This window comes from Mytilus galloprovincialis, chromosome 10 (assembly GCF_965363235.1).
Source record: "Mytilus galloprovincialis chromosome 10, xbMytGall1.hap1.1, whole genome shotgun sequence".
NCBI classification, from domain to species: Eukaryota; Metazoa; Mollusca; class Bivalvia; order Mytilida; family Mytilidae; genus Mytilus; species Mytilus galloprovincialis.
In genome coordinates, this window is record NC_134847.1 from 76,026,415 (window position 1) to 76,049,302 (window position 22,888).

Below are 22,888 nucleotides of genomic sequence, written 5' to 3' on the forward strand. Positions count from 1 at the left end.
CCAAAATTCATCTTTCATCTTTCATACATATCTGAATGTTTCAAAATCAATCCAAATCTTATACACATGTAAACATGCACTTGCATAAAGTTGATTTCTATTCGTAACAGCTCAAACAATTAACAAAACCTTCTATACTCTATACATCCTATAAGGACTGAGTACTGAATAGCATGACTAACATCATTGTCTGTTACCAAGCTGATCATTTCTATAAATGCCTATAAAACAAATTATTTCTGTATTATCAATTAATTTGACAACAAAATTATTAAGGATATTAAGAATCAATTTTATAACAATTTATTAAACAATACTCTATTGCTTAATGGGAAACTGAAGTGATAAATGCAGAGATTAATTGATTACGTTTATAAATTATTGAAACCATAAATATCACATATACATAATCATAGAGAGATTGTATCAGAGGGATAAAGTAAAAACATGTATACTTGTTGCCAATGTTTTTCATGAATAAAATCACACAGATAACCCATGGGGAGATCCAGCCATTTTTAAAAAGGAGTTCCAATCCCAGGAGAAAAGGGGGATGGGGTACCAAGTTTAAACCAGATATCCCCATTCAAATGCATTGATCGTCCAAAAAAAGGGGGTGTTCTGGGGGTTTGAACCCCCATCCTCTAGATCTGCCACTGTTATAGAATAAGTATTTATAAGATCAGATGATTCAATGGTTGTTGGAATTACTCTAAAATACATTTGTTATAACATTCTACAGAGAGAAAAGGAAATGGAATAAATTAACATATCTAACAAAATAAAATAAAATTGGTTGGTGCTGAATATTTTTGAGTAAATTTAGCCTCAGAATGAATAAGACTCAAGTCTGACATATGGATCATTGCTGAATTCTTTTACAGTAGTTATTAAACTCTCACACTACAATGTATAATTTGACCAACTGCAGCTGATTCTCTCTAATAAAAGTCTTCTTTAGAATGGTCTCTTCAAAAGATCAAGTTGTCAGACATATATCACCATAAAGGATTCTTCTTAAACATGCCCTTCCATTTCACCTGATCTGTTTCATTTAATCTTTTACTCAGGAAGTCCAGTTTTTGCTCCAAACTCTCTACTTCCTGTGAACAGATGAAACATGTATGTATGTATATTGTGTCAAGTATGTGTCCATAGTCCAACTAGAGACATATATGTATTATATGTCTCTGGTCCAACATACATATATGATACCAAAAGTGTATAAAAAGCAATAAGCTATATTATTAATAAGCAGGAATTGAAAGTGATTATCAGATGTTCATTACAACATAATAACCATTACTTGTTTTATTTTTGACTTTTGATTTATGTTTTGCCTTAAGCCTTCCTAGCACAAATATTACAAAAACAATTATTCAAAGAAAAAGTTCACTTATCATATGTTACTTAAAGTGTTTTGATAGATGTAGAATGTGTATTCAAAAACTTCAGTTGACTTGTTTCCTCTTAAAAAGGGTTGGGAGAATATTACAGCACCACATGGTAAAAACAAGGTATTAAATTAATTCTGGAAAATAAATTTGTAAATCTGGATTGGTATGAATGAAGAATGCTGAAGTTGAATAAGAACTGCTTTTTGCAATTCTGTTAAAAGTTTAAGAAAATTTATGAAGTATTTGTAAAGAACTGCCATGCAGGGGTGGATCCAGCCATTACCATAAAAGGAGGGAGGATTTTCAGCCATATGTCCCCATTCAAATGCATTGATCCTAAAAAAAAAGGGGGGGGGGGGTTCCAACCCCCAGGAGACTCCCTCTAGATCCCCCACTGCCATGATATCAAAAACAACTTACAACTATAATTCTACTGTGTCGTTTCTTATCCAGCTCTGGCAAACTTGCTTCTAGCTTCTGAATCTGAAATACAAAAGTAAAAACTTATTGATATCAATTTTCATATATTTCATGAGTATAAGCAAATCTGATGAAAAATTTGTAAGGGTTCCGCGGAACCCAGTGTCTCGCCTACTTTTGCTGTAAATTGCAGGGATCAACAAAACTGAGGGAAAAAATCAATAAAAATATTCTGCTTGATACCATGTTTGGATTGTAGGAAGCTTCTGTCCAAGTTTGGAAAAAAATCCTGGATAGTTTATGAATCTAATAAATGTTTTAAAAACTTTAACTGCAGACTGGATGTAATGTTAACTGGAAGAAAAACTAAGTCCATTTATAAGTAAAATACAGATACACAGGTACAAAATATTAGCAAAATTTCTTTCTAGATACTAGCTTTTGGTCACAAACAAGCTTCTGTCTAAGTTTGGTACAAATAAAAAAATAGTATAAGAAAGTTATCAAAATTTTTAAATAAAAATTTAACCACAGAGTGAATGTGTTGTTTCCTGGCAAAAAAAAAGTCCATTTAAAGTAAAATATGGAAAAAATGGATTTGTCATTTTACAAAATTTACTTCTGTATACTATCTTATGATCATAAATAAGCTTCTGTCCAAGTTTGGTAGAAATCGAGGATAGTATAAGAAAGTTATTTAAATTTTAAAAACTTTAACCACAGAGTGTATGTAATGTTTTCCCGCAGAAAAACTAAGTCCATTTATAAGTAAAATACGGAAAAATGGAATTTTATTTTCACAAAATTTACTTTTGGATACTATCTTATGATCATAAACAAGCTTCTGTCCAAGTTTGGTAGTAATCCAGTATGGTTTAAGAAAGTTATTAAATTTTAAAAACTTTAACCACAGAGTGAATATTTGTGGACGCCGCCGCCGCCGCCGGAATGTAGGATCGCTTAGTCTCGCTTTTTTGACTAAAGTCGAAGGCTCGACAAAAATCATCAATCCATAGAATTTGAGTATCTTCAAAATGGCAACCATTCTTCGTATGCAAATTCATTTCTAGACCCCATGTTAATAACAGTAATGTTTCATGACTTTTTATATGTTTTCTGGTATACTATCAGCCTGAAAATATTTAATAGAACAAGTAAATAATTTGAAAAGATATGGACAATGTAACAACAGGTTAACCTTATATTATAAGTAAATTTACTTAAGTGGTATGTTTAAATCCTCTTTCAAAACATTCACAAATAAATCTTTTTATAAGTAGTATTTTCTCATGAGGGAAAATAAATATTTACATTTATAGCTATTGAAACATATTGTTACTTTAAGTACAGGATATAACAAACCTATCACTTATCATATGAAAGAACCATAAAATGTAGAGATCCTAACAATACTTTATGGATTGCTGCAGTAATTCTATTGTATTTAAGATTACCAGTCTAGTTATCATTCAAAGAATACTTTTGAGAGCCTGAACATGAAAACAGAGGGCTACAATGAGATTTTTTCTCTTCCTTCTTTTGTTTAACACATTCATAATTGTTGATATATGAATTACGTAATCAGAATATCTGTTTTGTAATCTTCAGACTTTTGCTGATCATAGCAATAAAAGCTCTGTATGTCAAAGACATTAGACAATGATATATATATTTAAGTCTTTAATCTAAATAATAAGATAGGTACACAAATAAACAAGCCACAACCCAAATCTATTCATTTTTTTCTTTTCTTAAATGCTTAAGACAAAATGTTGTCTGCAGTTTTGTACTCAAATGGTTAAGTGCATCCATATGTTATAGGTTAATACAGGTATTTACTAATTACTGCAGTTATAAATTTTTTAATTTATTAAAATCAGGATTTATAAAAAAAAAAAATGGATGCCTCCACTTTACCATGCAATGTGATACAGTGTGTTAGTGGTCTCTGAGTTTGACAAGAGACATTATCCACTTTTGGGGGACACTGATCACTAAATATGGTTCATCAGATTTGAACAGGAAATGCACAACAGGGGTCACTGGAGGAGTAGCAACTTCTGACTCTGTCTAAGCACCTGAATTACCTTTGGTTTTGGGCTAAATTCTTTATTTCCAATCTTTAGTTTTTTCTGTGTAGCGTTTTGTGGACTTGTTGGTCTGTTTTTGTTTTGTTTTAGTCATAGTGTTGTTGGTTCTTCTTTTTATTTTATTTCCCCCTTTTCAATAAATGTTTTTGAAATGTCCCCTGCCATTACATTTTTTAAGAAATATTTGTTAAAGAGTGAAACATAAAATATACAGGATGCTGTATACTTGAAACCTAAAAACATGTAATCTAAATATAGATTATTATTCTGAGCAGTGATTAATTACATGATCCATGTTTAGAATACAGGTTAATTAATGCTACAGAGTTATATTTGAGTAGGAACTATGTCAACTATATACCACCTAACAACAATGATATGAATATACCTTCTGTTCATTTTATACAAAAACTATTACATTTGCATATATAACAGTGCCTTCATTCTAACCAATATTCTTTATGATTTATCCAAACTGCCAGTTCTATGAGGAAAAGGGAACAGCAAATGTTAATAAGGAAGAGTTAACATCTAAAGATCAAAAGCAATGTGCTATGAAAGCTTGACTGCTGCGAGCTAGTTAAATCCCTCAGACAACTTTTAAAGCACCCAAAATGCAGATCTACATTAGGTTCAGATCTACTGTATCGGAAGAAAATCAGAATTTGAAAATTTCTTTTGGTGGAATCAGGAAGACATCATATATACAGATCGTTAGAAAGGAAATCAGTGTTGAATCAAATTTTTTGTGTAAACTGTCAGATTTGTGAGGAATAAGGAAGATTTGATAGAGATCTACAGGAAGGACATAATGTGAACCTACTGTATACACCTGATAGAGATCTACAGGAAGGACATATGTGAACCTACTGTATACACCTGATAGAGATCTACAGGAAGGACATATGTGAACCTACTGTATACACCTGATAGAGATCTACAGGAAGGACATATGTGAACCTACTGTATACACCTGATAGAGATCTACAGGAAGGACATAATGTGAACCTACTGTATACACCTGATAACTAATTATGTACCACCTACTATTGTCATTGACAGTGGTACATAAATAATACAATTATGACCTTAGACATTAACCGTTCATCATCCTATCAACATAATGACTTAATGAGACTTATATATATCATTAACCAAATTGATATTATTAGCTTTAACAACAAATTGATATTATAAGCATTAACAAGTGTCCTGGACTCAGAGAGGTTACAAAAACAAGAGTGCACACGCTGAAATGTCTCGCCTTCTATACTTATCATTGAAATTATGTTGATAGTCCTAAGTATAAAGCTAAGCTTTATTACAACTGTCAAATAAACTTAACATTAACCAAGATAACTAAACAAAGACCAATGAACCTTGAAAATGATTTCAAGGTCAGATGAACCATGTCAGGCAGACATGTACAGCTAACAATGCTTCTATACAACATATATAGTTGACCCATTACTTATAGTTTAAGAAAAATAGCCCAAAACACAAAAACTTAACACTGTGCAATGAACCGTGAAAATGAGGTCAAGGTCAAATAAAACCTGGGCGACTGACATAAAGATCACAAAATATTTCCATACACCAAATATAGTTGACCTATGGCATATAGTATTAGATAAATGACCAAAACTCAAAAACTTAACTTTGACCACTGAACCATGAAAATGAGGTCAAGGTCACATGACATCTGCCCGCTAGACATGTACGCCTTACAATCAAGGTTGGCAAAAAAGCGGTCAATACTAGTATTGACCATGCCAGTGGTAAATACCGGTATTTACCGGGAAATACTGGCAAATACTGGGAAATACCGGCAAATACTGGTCGATTGAAATTTTGAGTGGTCATTACTATAAAAACCACTATCTACTTGGTCAATTATAATTACAATTAATAATTAATTTATATAGAAAGTGTTCAAACCATCTTTAATGCTTTCATTTCTAATTCTATTGATAATTCAAACAGGGATCTACATTGATTAATGTGTACATAATATTATAGTAAAAGATAAAAACTTTTTGTCCCTGCTTCAAATTTTCATTTCCAGCATGAAGAAGGTTTTTTTTTATCTCACAGTTAGATAGCTATAAACAGGAAATAATTTAATGTTTAAGGGAGTCTTCATATATCAATTTTATTACTTTCAACCCATGTACTGTCAACTTTTATTGGAGGCTGTTGTTTTAGTAATTAAATTTTCACACCTAGCAATGCCAGGTGATAGGTAAAAAGACCCATGTAACTTCATTTACCTGTAGTTTTATTTACCTTTAATTTTAATTACCTGTAAAATCATACATTTTGAATAAAAATATATAGATTTAAACATGTTGAAATAAAATATAAATTTGTATATATATATATCTTAAGTATGCAATATCATAATTCATAAAAACTAAATTTTAAATCAGTAGTAAGAATAAGTGTTATAAATGAATAAAACATATCAAATTCATTAACTTTATAAGCTGACACATTATATTTGACTTTTTATCAAGATTTTACTTCATTTAATAGTAGAAACAACCATGAAAATTTCAATTGACCAGTATTTGCCAGTATTGACCACTTGGGGAGTATTGTCCGGGGCGGTAAATGCCGGTAAATACCACTGGTAAATACCGGGGGTGGTATTTACCGCCCAACCTTGCTTACAATCATTCCATACTACAAATATAGTAGACCTATTGCATATAGTATGAGAAAAACAGACCAACACACAAAAATTTAACTATAACCACTGAACCATGAAAATGAGGTCAAGGTCAGATGACACCTGCCAGTTGGACATGTACAACTTACAGTCCTTCCATACACCGAATATACTAGCCCCATTGCTTATAGTATCTGAGATATGGACTTGACCACCAAAACTTAACCTTGTTCACTGATCCATGAAATGAGGTCGAGGTCAAGTGAAAACTGTCTGACAGACATAAGGACCTTGCAAGGTAGGCAAATATATCAAATATAGTTATCCTATTACTTATAATAAGAGAGAATTCAACATTACAAATAATTTGAACTTTTTTTTCAAGTGGTCACTGAACCATGAAAATGAGGTCAAGGACATTGGACATGTGACTGACCGAAACTTCGTAACATGAAGCATCTATATACAAAGAATGAAGCATCCAGGTCTTCCACCTTCTAAAATATAAAGCTTTTAAGAAGTGAGCTAACGCCGCCGCCGCCGGATCACTATCCCTATGTCGAGCTTTCTGCAACAAAAGTTGCAGGCTCGACAATAAGACATCAAAAGATAGTCAAATTTATATGACTTTATATACAGTATGTGGTTACAACTAAATTCATAGAAGTATTACACAATTTTCTTATTTATGATAATTCTGTTTCAACTTTTGTGAAGTAGTTTTAAAAATAAATGTAATTACATAGGTTACATATGAGCCCAAATTTCTGGGATGGAACTTAACTAAATCTAAGATAGCAGTTTTTAACATGCAAAATATTCAATACCTTAAAATGTATCTATGTCTTTTCATCTCTGATTGTCAGACTGGCAATAATGCCACATTTTTTGAATTCATACACTAGGGGCGGATCCAGCCAATTTCAAAACAGGGTTCCAACCCCAGAACCCTCCTTCTGGAGTACACATTTAGGAAATATGTCTTCAGTAATATGGTAGGCTCAAAACATGGTTAACTCCAAGTAAACTAAGGTCATGTGTACTATGTCTATGCTACATATGGCTTATTCCTTGCAATACATGCCAAAAATTATGACCTTTAAGGACCAACTCTTTATCTTCAAATCTTTTCCTGTCAGAAATGCTAGTTGCAAATGTAAATAGAAAATACAGCATAGAATAAAGGATGATAACAGAAAATGATGTCTTCAACTTGAGAGTATGTAATTGAAACAGAATAATGATATGGCAAACAATTAGGTAACGACTTGCATTGTTACATAGAACGTTAAAAATGTACCAAAAATAATTTTCTTTTTATATAGTAAATTGTAACTTACACGTAACAGTACATATTTAATGTACATGGTTATTCGATAATAAGTTTTGATTGGCATGTGATATATTCATAAATTATTCAATGCTACAATTAGCTTTAGGATCATGGCTAAATTAATCTATTTTGCACTGATATATTCTCTCAGAATGGAAAAATTCACTAGACAGTTTAAAATGCAGTAATTTTCCATTACTTTGAACTGCTTTACTTAAGCAGTGATCAGTGTTCTGTGATAAACTAGGTTTAAACTAATGCATTACAATGAGTATTGTCCTTTATAGTCTATTACTATGTTATTTTTACTGGGTATGATAGAACTAACAGATCTTTTTGATTGGATCTTTACAATCATTTCAGTCAGAAATAATTGGAGAATGTGTCCACGGGATACAGATGACGCCCCAATTGCATAGTAAGGACACAACTCAAGATCTGTAAAAGTGAGGCAAACTAAATTCAAACTTGATCTGATTTTTGTGGTAATAGGCTAAATGTGTATAAGTTTCATAAAATTTTGTTGAGGCAAACTTAAGTTAGAGAACTGAAACCAATTTGGAGACTCTATTTTCTGATCTTTTGTTAGGTTGTTGTCTCTTTGACACATTCCCCATTTCCATTCTCAATTTTATATTACACATGTAGGGACTAACAGACAGACAATGGAAACATTTAATGCCCCTCTGCTGTGAAGGTGGCTTAATAATGAAGCATCACCATTTAAACTGCAGGCAAACATACCCATAAAGTTTTGTCTCAAGAGGAGAAATATTTATTGCACAAGATGCGGGGGTAGAATATATATATAATCTTTGTTAGTTTTTTAAATTTTGGTTCATTAGATGTTTAAGAGCTTAGTGTAGCGTCTTATTTGTTGAACTAGTGTACATTATTGTTCAGGGTCAAGCTGAAGTCCCATTAATGGTTGGGTGATTTTCATGCTGCGTTGAAGGCCCATTGATGGCCTTTAAAAGGCTGTTTTTTGCTCTTTGGTTTGTGTTGTTGTCTCTTTTGATAATTCCCCATTCCCATTCTCTATTTCATATAGTACAATGTACTGTGAACCAACTTATTTTCGTGAGAAGAAAAATAGCGTGAATATAAATCGTCAGGAATATGTAAAACTTAAATCTTTCCTTCTTTAACTACATCAAACAAATCTGAAAATCGAAAAATCAAATCGCTGCTAAATTTGCTAGTATTAGGGCTTAACGTGAAGTAAAGTATCCACAAAGATTAAGTTGGTTTACCATATTGACTATCAACTCTTGTGTAGTTTTTGAAGAATAAATTCTGGTATAGTCAGTTCTGGTGCACAGATAAAACAAACAATAATAGTGCAAGTTTGAACCTAACTACCAATTACCATAGCTGTATTTATGGCAGGGAATGAAAACCAGAACATTTCAGACTCCAATCTATAGCTTAAATTAGTATTATTGATTGTATTTATATCTGTCTGCCATAAAATATCAAATTGGCATCATCAGATGAAGAAATTGAAAAACAGCTGAGATGAACAGAATCCAATGTTTTGTATATATATTGATAGCTTAACTTCAATTTTACGGATCAAATACAGATATTTCAAATTTCCAATAAAATCAAGCAACCTGTTATTAATGAGCAAATAATTATTAAAACTTGGCTATAATGTAAACATTTATTCCAAAAATCAAAGAGATATTGTGTGAATTTTAAGTTAACCAGCAGAAATTTTCACCCTCAAACCATATTGCAGTATAATAGGGAAAGTTTTAAACTGTTATCAATTTAAAAAGCTGAATTAAAATTTGATTCTTCCATAGATATTATTAAGGTCACATACAGCCTATTATAAGTTATCAAGATTAATCAATCAGAGTGATTTGAGGTTCTCAATGGATGCAAAATTTTAAAGTGTCTATTTATCTATCAAAACTTGATCAAATAAGGCAAAACGAGGAAAAAAGAGTAACAAATGTCATTAAAGGGCAACAACTCCAATAAGGTGTTGTAAAACTATTTCCTCGATATTGTCGTTATATAACATAGTTAGATATAAGGCAAAGAAGCTAAAATTACAGAACAGCTGTTGGAAGAACTTTCTTATGCAGGATTTATCTAATTAAAAAAAAAACAGGAATGATTTTGGCATCAGCAAGTTAAACAACTGCAGTAAATCATCTTAACAGAACTATTTACTGCAGCAAGTCAAGGACACATTCCCCCATTGTGTACTGCTCAGTGTACTGGCAGAATTGATAGTATAAACTGATTATCAAAACAGACAATGTGCCAACACTAATCAATGTGAAGACATTAACCCTCAGCCTCAGCTCTCCAGAGGGAAATAATTAAATTGTCAACAATAACAAGTTATCGTTTCAATGACAAAAGAGTCTGAGAATTATACATTTCCTAAGTAGTTACATCTGTGGGGTAATCTGACTCTATCATTGCACTAAAAATCATCATATTGAAGTTGTTTTACATTTTACTCTATTTTTAGTCTTTATTCACAACATTTGTTAAATTCTTTTCAAAGATGCCTTCTTTGCTTGAAAATTTCACAAAAAGAGATAATATAATAACCAAACTTTGAGGAGAACATGCATGAGATTAGTGGTTCAGGGCACAAGAAAATGATGTAAGATGTCCTAAAATAAAACAAGAATGTGTCCAAAGTACACGGATGCCCCACTCACACTATCATTTTCCATGTTCAATGGAGCATGAAATTGGATAAAAAATATAATTAGGCATTAAAATTAGAAAGATAATATCATAGGGAACATGTGTACTAAGTTTCAAGTTGATTGGACTTCAACTTCATCAAAAACTACCTTGACCAAAAACTTTAACCTGAAACATGCACTTTCATTTTCTATGTTCAGTGGACCGTGAAATTGGGGTCAAAAGTTTAATTTGGCTTTAAAATTAGAAAGATCATATCATAAGGAACATGTGTACTAAGTTTCAAGTTGATTGGACTTCAACTTCATCAAAAACTACCTTGACCAAAAACTTTAACCTGAAAAACTTTAACCTGAAACATGCACTTTCATTTTCTATGTTCAGTGGACCGTGAAATTGGGGTCAAAAGTTTAATTTGGCTTTAAAATTAGAAAGATCATATCATAAGGAACATGTGTACTAAGTTTCAAGTTGATTGGACTTCAACTTCATCAAAAACTACCTTGACCAAAAACTTTAACCTGAAAAACTTTAACCTGAAACATGCACTTTCATTTTCTATGTTCAGTGGACCGTGAAATTGGGGTCAAAAGTTTAATTTGGCTTTAAAATTAGAAAGATCATATCATAGGGAACATGTGTACCAAGTTTGAAGTCGATTGGACTTCAACTTCATCAAAAACTACCTCGACCAAAAACTTTAACCTGAAGCGGGACAGACGGACGAACGAACGGACGAACGGACGCACAGACCAGAAAACATAATGCCCCTATGTGGGGCATAAAAATCTGAAGATGTCAATCCTGATTATCCAGTTTTAACAGTTGGTTAGAGCTGTTAACATTTTATTTATACAAAAGACAAATCAGTAGTCTAAATGAATGATTTATATTTTTTTACTACTAGGATACTTGAATGGTTTGTTCTTCATACCTAATTTATTAATCAGGATTCTGTACTTATGATAAACCTAGAATCCTCAAATGCTTTTTAAAAACTTTGAAAAAGATAAACAACTCTCTTAGATGTATTCCCATCATTCAGTTCTGACACAAATTCTTTAATCACTATTAAACCAAAGAAGAATGAAAAGTAGTATGCTGTGACCTACATTTTGTCACAAGACAAATAGGCTCCCCAAAAAGAGTTACTTGACTATATAGATTGTAAGTACTTGCTGGGAGGCTGAAAATACAATTTGCAAAATAACATAACTGTCACAAAGAGTACAAATGCTTAAAGCTGATGCTAACATCTATATGAATACCACTTTATCAAAACTTATAGGGAAAAGATGCCCCAAGAGAGCAAAATAAGCTTTATTGAGAATATAGAAATTCTTGCAAGTTCAAGTAATTTTGAGGTATCACAGACAGACTGACAGGACATTGGTATACATGTACCATCAAATGTCTTGCCTTCAACAGGGAAGCATATGAATTTATGGGTAATGCAGTCTCTATTTATGTTAGTGTATTACATAATTTTTACCATGATGTAACACCATATAAAATGTGGTTGTAGGTGTATTGAGGGGCGGATCCAGCCATTTTAAAAAGGGGGGGTTCCCAACCCAGGAGAAAGGGGGGTTCCAACCACATGTCCCCATTCAAATGCATTGATCGTCCAAAAAAAAGGGGGGTTCCTGGGTCCCTGGATCCGCCACTGGTGTATTGATATTGAAGAAATATGCAGAAGTCATTGAAATGTAAAATGGACATGCATGATGGGGTTACCAAGGATTCTCAAACCTCTTCTTCTTCGCATAGATAAACAAATGAAATAATTGCCCTTAATCACTAAATTATTTTAAAATCACATGTTTATTACAATTTATATAATTTTTAGTAGAACTTGGTCCACCTCACTCTGCTTGCCGTATCTTTTGATTTCATTTTTGCAAATTACCTCCCCCTTTTTTCCCCTTTTAATAGCAAAAATCTTGGATCCCCCCACAGAAAACTACTGAAACGTTATGTTGATGGTCTACTTTAATTTAACAGTTAATCACTGAAATGTTAAAGTTTGAAAAAATATATACCTGCACCCTAAAAACATTTCATAAGTCATATATAGATTATCTCTAACAGAAAGATTAAGCATGATAAAGATATGAATGGGTCAGTTTTATTGATTAATGAATAGGTTGTTATAGATAATAAAAGGTATTAATGATGCTCAGCCAAGTCAATCAAAGGTATTACAATAAACACTGGTTTACACCTGTATAGCTTTGACAGGTTCATACTTATTATGGAAACAACCCAAGGACAATCAAAGATTGGCAATACTCCCAAATCACATAGATATTATACTCTTGTTTGCAAAATATAAATGTCTTCATCAGCATTTTCTTCACAATTCTGGAAGTATAACAAACTTTCTGTTCTACTGGTTTTCAATTGAGTTTTGTACATGTCTATTGAAATTTGCCTGTAGTCAACCCATAATTAAAGTTCAATACACATTATTTTGTCATATAAAAATAAAAAGATAGGGTATGATTGCCAATGAAACAACTCTCCACCAAAGACCAAATGATGTAGAAGTAAGCAAGTATAGGTCACTGTACGGCCTTCAAAAATGAGCAAAACTAATATCTCATAAAAAGCCAAGTACATTTGTGTACATGTAATGGCAAATGTAAAACTAGAAAACTACCAACCTGATTTATGTCTCAGCTCATTTACATGACTCTTCTAAACGTGGGTAACAAGGTTAGAACCATTAAAAGGAGGAGTAGATAAAAGCAAACTTTTTAAGACTTACAAAAAAATTAAAATCCTGTATACGTACATATTGTAAATACAAAAATTATTTTGATTTTTGGTAAATGGACAAAAATGCCACTAACCATTGCAATTTCAGAAAAAACTGCAAACATTTATTTGTAAGTAAAATAAATCTTATTATTGCAAAAGTCAGCAAGTTGCATTATTTGCATTGATAAACCTTGCAATAATTTCTGAATTGACAGTAATATATGGAATTAATTCAAGTGTCATGAACACTGTTTGAGCTTTGAAATTATTCCCCAGTTTATCATAAAATCCTGTACATACTTTTATTTCATGCTCTTTTGAACTCATTTACCACTATATGGCCTTCGGTAATGTAGCTTGATTACTATGGAGAAATATCAGCTGTTTTAATTTCCCATATCGATTAACTGTCGCTGCTTTAATGGCAAAAGATTTCTTTGTATAGCAACATATAATTACATTATTGAAATGAGAAACCGTAATCAAAGCTGTAACATTTCATGACAATATGATCAGCAAAACATCAACCAGCTTATAAATAAAGTAATTGTCTCTGACAGAATATTTATACATTTTTCACATGGCATTTTCCATACTAAGGACTTTATATCATTCCTCAACCCATATCGAACATAGCATTGGTTTAGTATAATGCAATAGGAACTGATTGATTGGTTGGTGTTTAACACCCCTTTTAGCACTTGGGTATTTCAAGGCATTTAATTTTGTTGGTGGAGAAAGCCAGAGTGCCTGAAGAGAACCACCAACTCTCTGTAGGAAAACTGACTATTCAAATATGTTTGGTCAGTCCCATGCACCGGCCCTATGCAGACCTAAAACTCACAACCTCAATGCTCACAGCCTAGTGATACAGTAGTAAATGGACTACAAAGAGCCACAAATACCCCAACAGGAATAGAAGAATGGAATTTAATTGTCAATAAATTTTAATAGGTGTACTGTTAAAACTGTTAAAATATTGAAGAGTTTTTTCATGTCTGAGATAATTGGTTAATAGTAATTGCCGTTATCACACATACATGTACCTCCTCCTTTGTGTAAGAGATAAACCAACAAGGGTTTTAGCCTGATTGGGGGCATCTGATGTACACCAGGATATTATAGTAAAGAAGTAAAAAATTTATGAAGGGATCTTTCAGCAATTTAACCGTGACAACTGAAACTACAAGCTACTGCTCACTGTTATACCCCTACCCACCTAGAACACTGTTGAGTGATGAATCTGAAAAGGCATCACATGGTATAACCGACTTATAATGAACCCTAAAAGCAAATTTCAGAAAACTGTATGATGTAGTTCTTGAGAAAGATGTGATGAAAAATATCCATCGGACAGATGGACAGAAGTTAAACAGTATACCCCACCTGACAGATGGACGGACAAAGGTAAAACAGTATACCCCCACTTAAGTTAAAGAGGGGGTATAATTATGAACTAGCATACAAACGCAGGGTATCCAATAACATTGAATAACATCTTACTTTGCATAATAAGCATTCTATGTCATTTTTCTGATTTTTTTCCAGAAATTTCATCTTAACTATGGCTATGGTCCCTCCTAGCATAGTTAAAGCTATGTGTGCTATAAAACCCACTAATACATTATATTATTGTATAGCAATATAATATTTCCAACAGAAAGTAACCAAAAGTTAGCGTGCAATAAATTCTAATATTGAACTAGTGCAATAAATCTTCAAAATTCATGACGTCATCAACGACTAAATTTTAGTTTAAACCAATGTTTACTTTTAAATATTATATTGCTATACAATAAAAGGGTTATTGCATGAATATTGGGGAATATTGTTCCTCGTAGAACATAAATTGCACTCGCAAGCTCGTGCAATATAAAATTCTACTCGGGACAATATTCCCCAATATTCATGCAATAACCCTATATTATAAGTGCATCTACAGTTTCATATTGTCATGAATACTATATGGTAAAGACCCACAGAGCTTTAATTTTTTAATTTAGAAAAGTATTTAATTATGTAATCCTGACATGATCATATATAATATATATACATGTATATATAATATAAAACCTTTAAAGTTATTAAAAATTACAGTGACGTAAAAGCACATCATATTCAAAAGAAATGTACGGGTTTATAATGGTATGTGGATAATAGGTTTAAATTTTCTTTAGTAATAAGATAATCAATGTTAGAATGTTTGTGACATTGAAAAATATAAGTATTGGAACACTTTAATCCAAAGAACATTGACTCTTGTCCATATTAAAAATTCAAAAGTTTAAAGCTGATTAAAACTGATCGTCATGCTATAGGCAAATGAAAACCTTAGTTCTTCAAAGACTTTCTGTAAGGAAATCATTTGTAATACCAACATAATTGAGAAGCTCTTTATGCTTACAATTAATCATATACTAGTTATAATGTACACAATCTTTATTCTATTGGTCAGTCTCTGTGATATCTAAGGCAAAAAATTAATGTACAATTTCATATCTATAATTTTTTGTGAGAGCAGGCCTGTTGCCAGGATGCCTCGGAGCAGGGTTATTTGGGGTCATGAATCTTTGATTTTGATAGTTAAATTTCAATATGAATCTCAGCTTTAATAGTCTTAGATAGTATGAGGGTTCATCCAAACCCTTTGACCCTCTCCCTCCTGGCTATGGTTTTAAAAACTAAGGTCAATCTTGGGTCCAAAGAACTTCCTTTGAATTCTTGAGACTAAATTCGTGTCAAAAAAAAAGCTGACTGACATTTTTCTTTGAAATAAAAGTGTCACTGGATTACTAGGTACTGTTGTTATCTTCAATACCCTCACCAAAACCACCTAGGTACTGTTGTTATCCTCAATACCCTCACCAAAACCAACTAGGTACTGTTGTTATCTTCAATACCCTCACCAAAACCACCTAGGTACTGTTGTTATCTTCAATACCCTCACCAAAACCACCTAGTAGGTACTGTTGTTATCCTCAATACCCTCACCAAAACCACCTAGGTACTGTTGTTATCCTCAATACCCTCACCAAACCCACCTAGGTACTGTTGTCATCCTCAATACCCTCACCAAAACCACCTAGGTATTGTTGTTATCCTCAATACCCTCACCAAAACCACCTAGGTACTGTTGTTATCTACCACCAAAACCACCTAGGTACTGTTGTTATCTTCAATACCCTCACCAAAACCACCTAGGTACTGTTGTTATCCTCAATACCCTCCCCAAAACCACCTAGGTACTGTTGTTATCCTCAATACCCTCACCAAAACCACCTAGGTACTGTTGTTATCCTCAATACCCTCACCAAAACCACCTAGGTACTGTTGTTATCTTCAATACCCTCATCAAAACCACCTAGGTACTGTTGTTATCTTCAATACCCTCACCAAAACCACCTAGGTACTGTTGTTATCTTCAATACCCTCACCAAAACCACTATCAATTAAACGTCTATCATTTTTGGAGTGTTAACCAATTCCTGAACAGAAATAATAATTTAGATTTGATAACGCAAGTTTTTACATCACACATTTGCATTATATTGAATTGCATTTTTGTTTTCTAATGATTGCAATTCTGCAAATTACATGCTAGGTTAAGAAATCTTTCCTTAAATTCAGAACTGTAGACAATATAGTTCCAATCAAAGCAATCTTATGATTTCCTTACAACATGTACATTTTAGATCAATTTTGAAATCGCAAAAGTCCAATTTGAGGTATTTAAACATAAAAGGATAAGGATTATTTATTTTTGTGACTTTCACAAGTAGAAAATAATGGTTGGGAATTTGTTAAACTTTGACACTCTTATATTATTACATCAACAAATTAAGGAAATTGTGAAAATGAATTGCAGTCATGAAGTCTGCTGAAGTCAGAATTAAAATGCCAAAAAGGGATTCCTAGAAAATAAGCAGATTTATAGTACTTTAACATGCACCAAAATCTTTGATAACAAGTGAATCAATGCTGAGGAATTTATTGGCTTCTTTAATGATTAGAGATCTAGAGAAAAAAAATGCCATAACAAAAAGTAATCATCTGCTAAAAAACAGAAAAAGCAATAGTAAACCTAATACTTAAAATGACTTATGATTCCTAGAAATCTTAAGAAAGCAAAATTAGTGTGCTGATCACCTATTGCCAAGTTTTATAGCCCAGTCAAGCTTAAAGCCAAATGTTACAATTGTTGAAGGTATTTTGAATGTGTCTTTCACAGACTGTGTAATTTAGCAAACAAAAGGAAAAGATCTGAACTTTAAAATATTGATTCCTTGATATGTTAAATTTGAATATATAACTTATATGGCACAGTATCAAATTTAACTATTTAATTACTATATGCATTGAAGTATACTTCAGTTATGATAAAACTTTTTGTGTTTTGTTGAATTGAAGTCAAATAGCTGATAATATCCATGTTTTAATTCCAATACACATAAGGTCAGAATTACACAGGGATAAATAGCAATCCATATGCACATAAATATATGGAATAAAATTCATTAGTCAGAATGAATAATGAGCTCCTTTGTGAATGGTTGTGGAGGTCTTCAGTTTTGAAATATGTCTAAAGCAATTCCTATACTCATGATATTCATTAATATTTTGAATAAATTTCATTTTTTAGAATGTGTAATAAACCTTGGATGATGGCTATGGGATATGGGATTCCTGTTCATAATTTAAACAGTGCATCTAATTCATTATAAACTTTTATTACACCACCTCATTCACTGGATTTTTTCTTTTTGTAATACACTTTTAAATAATGTTAGGTTGCTGTATCATCAACATGTAATATTGTCCCAATTCTCCTTATACCAATACCATTGTTTTACAGGTACTAGACCTTTTATTTTAGACATAGCTTAGCATGTATCCCTTTGCAAGACCCAGATCTGAAATGTTCCAAGCTTGGACAATTATGTATTTCTCAATTAACTTTGTAAATAAGATAAAATTGAGAATGACTATGTGGAATGTGTTAAAGAGACAATACTCCACAAACAAGTAGAAAACAGCCCTTAAGGCCACCATGCATACTTATCATACATACTCAAATATATCGTAATTTTTCAGTGTTATTAATATTTATAATTGTACAAATTTTCTAAAAGGAAAATAAATCCAGAATGGCAGAAATATTACATATATATGTTCATAACCATATGACACCAAATAACACATTAACATTGGATTTAAACTTTCACAAAAACCATAACCTGAGCCTTTTGTAATGTAATTTAAAACCATAAAAATTTACAATATAGTCAGTGAAGTTTGAAAAGGTATATACAATCATATTCAATGGATTTCAAAATTGGGTATTTAAAATGAAGGTTATTTTTTGTCATAATTACTTTGTTGGGGGAGTATAGCTTAGCCATAATTATTGTAAAGTATATCTTTTTAAAGTGCGTTGAACGCTTTACTTATTTAACTAGAAAGCTTTTCAAAATAGGATCAAAACTTGATATTAAATTGTTCTAGTTAACAGACAAGTCACATAAAGATCTAAATGAATGTAATGAAGGGGTCAAGTACATCTAAACTAATTGGTTAAAACTACCTTACACTAATCAATAGACTTAGTTTGTTGCATCCAAATTTTTTTTTTTTACTTATATGCCAAGATTTCTGACCAAAGTTTAACAAAGTCTTTCAGCATAACCTCCATAAATCAACAGAGATCATAAATATATGACAGGGTTAGCAAAGATGATAGTACTTTCCATGGGATCACCATTTTTATAAAAAGGATAGTTTCGCTATGGGCTCATTGTTGAAGGCTGTACAGTGACCTATAGTTGCTAATTTCTGTGTCATTTGGTGACATTTTGGTCTCCTCTTGTGGAGTAAGTCTCATTTGCAATCATACCACATCTTCTTTTTTATAATTAAAAAAATTAATACAAAACCGACAAGTCACCAATATGACTTGCATATCCCCACCTCTTTGTTGCTAGTTTGATCAAGTAAGAAGATAAAATTGGTCAGATCTATTGAAATCAAGACTTGCTTGTCAGAATAGTTCTTCAAATTTGAAAGAAAATTTTCTTCTTAGCCTTTTGAAAAAAAAACAAGATGATCTTTGGAAATAATTCAAAGTCTGATTATTCAATATTTAATCTTTCTTAGCTTATGTCAGTATGTTTAACAATTATTCAAAAGCATCTAACAGTGACAATTGTATGTACTTTTTCTCACATCTAACAATTAATTGAATTGGAAACCAAGGACAATCGATAGAGGAATGTAAACTTGTTTATACAGTGTTGGTTTTATAGGTTTTTTACAATCCAACAATCAATAAAAGTGTCCTTGCATTAAATGTCTGAATTAAGAAGTTTCATTTATTCAACACTAGAAGTTGTTATATAATTTGCTACACAGATACTTCTGGTAGCTTAGGTCTTCAATCAAAATTCAATAAAACATGCATATGCAAACTGCTCACTTAATTGAATTTGTAAAAGTGCATTGAGTTTAATATTGTATATATGTGTTCAGCTGTCGGCAAGTAAACATAGACATGTATAATTGAGTCATACAACTTATACCTGACTTTTACCAGGACTTTTAGGAAAATTTTACGTGCATTTGTTTCATTGTAATAAAGAAAAACATATTCCCATATGACAGTTAATAATATATATTTCCATGTAAGAAGAATAGGACAAAAAGTCAAGTGTTTTAATAATAGAAAGTAACAGGTTGAAATATACAATAAAATGAGTCATTGAACACCAGTATAAATCCTTGCAGCTTACACAAGACCTTACTAACTATATATTGATTACAAGTTCATGTTTAAGTCATATGTATGTAGTATCTAAGAGCTCAAAGTAGATGTTTTAATACAAAAATTATATGTCCTGTTGAAAATTTTAAGTACTTTACTTCAACACATCCTTATGGGATGAGAAAAGTATGTCACCCACTCCTTCCTCTTATCAAGAAATCTTGAATTACAGTTATTTTTACTTGTAAATTATGAAACCAACCAACCATGCCCTCTTATTGCTTTCCACTGAATGAACTGACACTTGACCTCATCATAAGTGTTATGTTACCTCAATAAAACACATTGAATGTATAACAAGAATTAATTTTAACAAATATTTCAATCCAGATTATTTTAAATTTAAGGTTAACAGTATATTTAATTATTTATATTAATTACTTTTAACAAACTATCTTTAAATTGTTTTCCATGTTTTGGAATTTTAATAGATTTAGGATGTATTCATAATTTAAAATAGCATTAATTAATATGACTGTTATACTTTTTAAATACCATAATATAAGTCATGCATTTAAATAACATAATATAAGCCATGCATGAAACAAATCATCATTTAATCTCGAAAGAATAATATACAATATACCATAATTATACTGTCTACATTGACTGATTCAAATTCTAAATTCAAGATACAAATATCTCCCATGACAACATTGAATGATACAAGGAAGACAGAGTTATCTCCCATTAAAAAAGTAGGAAAGATACTAATTCTCATTTGGACAATATAAAATTGACCAGTATTTGATGTCCAGACATCATTAATGAAACTTCTAACATTCTCTGGTCATGAGACAAACACTATATCTATGCTTATAAATATTAAAGACTCTTTTAAAGAGTCTTAAAAGAGAGCATACTTTTAGAAGGACAAATAGACTTTCATCAGATAACAAAAATTTTACTTGAAAGTTTTAAAAGAGTTAGTTTAGATTTCTTATATTTTAATAGGTGTCAGCAAAACTAAAAGAACAGAATTTTGTAGAACTAAATTGGGGTTGAGGTTCATCAAACATTAAATTTAGGTCCAAAATGTACTATTTGAATAATTTTCTTATAAAGTATACAACATACCCTTGAAAAGAAACATAAATTTCCTTGGAGGAAAATATGTATGAGTGTGAATCAGAAATTGTTAATCTTTCAAAAGAAGATTAAACTTCCCCATTGCTAAAATAATAACTACAGATTCCAATTTACACTGGCAGCTCTTGAGGGGTGTTCCGATTAATGGAATAATCTACCAGAAAATATATACTCACCCTGTTGACAAGTTCCATGTACTTTTTCTTGATACTAACTGTTTCTTTTTGTGCTACCGATTCTATTGTCCTTCGTTTTGGGGTAACTAAAAAAACCAAATGATCTTTGAGTTTAATATATTTTAAAATGCACAATTAAGAAAATGTCTATTTAGCATTGTTTAGGTAAACAAAGTATCACTCAATAACCACAAATCAAAAATGATCAAAATAAAAAATAAAAATTGTGGTAATAAGCATTGTGTCAAAGTTTTATAGCAGTCAATTGAGGCAACCTCAAGTTAGAGAAAGGAATAAAAAAATTCAGCAATTTTTCTATTGGTAAAGGGGCATAACTCTAGAATGATAAAAGTGACACCACCAAAAATTAAAATTTGATCTGTGTTTTGTGATCATACACATTCTGGGAAAGTTTCATAACATAAGGCTGAGGCATACTAATGTTAGAGAATGGAAACAAAAAAAATCAGCATTTTTTCCATTTGTAAAGTGGCATAACTCTAGAATTGTAAATGTGACACCCCCAAAATTCAACCTTGATCTGTGTTTTGTGGTAATAAACATTGTGGATAAGTTTCATAACATTTGGTTGAGGCAAACTAAAGTTAGAAAATGGAAACCAATTTTGGGACATACAGACAGACGCACAACAGTGAAACTTCATGCCCCCTCCAATATGGTGGGGGAATAATAAAAATGCAAATTTTGATTAGTAAATTTCTAATCGAAAGTCAAGAGTGCAAAACTGAAATGTCTCGCCTGCTTTATATAATTTATTCTCTGTTATAAGTCTTAAAAATCAAGTTTAACAACAACTATAACATGAATTTAAGATCATTGATGATCCATGAAAATAAGGTAAAGTTTAAGGTCAGATATAGCAAGCTAAACATGTACTAGAACACTCCAAAAGTGGTGGTCCGAGGGACTCAACTACCAAAATTTGCTAAGGGTGCAATCAACAGTTTTTTTCTACAACTTCACATTTTAAGGGACCATGCATAAGTGACCCTTAGTTGTGGACTGATTAATAAAGATACTTGTATAAAACTAGATATCACTGGAATCAGAATGTTCTCTAGTTTATAATGAAATAAAAATAATGTGTACTTTTAATATATTAAAAATATTCCATCCAATGAACATGGGAAAAAAAAGGTCCAATTTGAACATAAAAAACTTGAAACCAGGTCATGTGCATACCCATGAAGACATGATCCATGCACATTTTACATAATCAAAACTGTATGAAATTTGTAGGTTTTTACCTGGCCTTTCAGAAAAATCTTGTTTCAGGGTACGGTTTCCTGCTCCGAAAAGAGCTACAGTGGCTGCAAATAAGTTTTCAATTTTCACTGCCAAAAAAACAGGTTGTTTACAGTGTTGTCTCCCCTCAAAACATGTAAAGTTAATATAATTTTTAAAATTATTTCAATCATTCAACCTGTTTTAATTG

The 22,888-nt window shown here is 31.6% G+C and overlaps 1 protein-coding gene across 1 annotated transcript in view; it reads right to left on the minus strand.

Annotated features, from left to right (window-relative positions):
• Positions 1-809: 809 nt before the first annotated feature.
• The window catches only part of LOC143048406 (uncharacterized), a 28,079-nt gene continuing 6,000 nt past the window's right edge, over positions 810-22,888 (minus strand). The window contains exons 5-7 of the mRNA XM_076222085.1: positions 21,433-21,518; positions 1,818-1,880; positions 810-1,103 (exon numbers count right to left, since the gene is read on the minus strand). Coding sequence (XP_076078200.1) covers positions 999-1,103; positions 1,818-1,880; positions 21,433-21,518 — 254 coding nt within the window. The 3' untranslated portion in view covers positions 810-998. The remainder of the gene's footprint in view (positions 1,104-1,817; positions 1,881-21,432; positions 21,519-22,888) is intronic.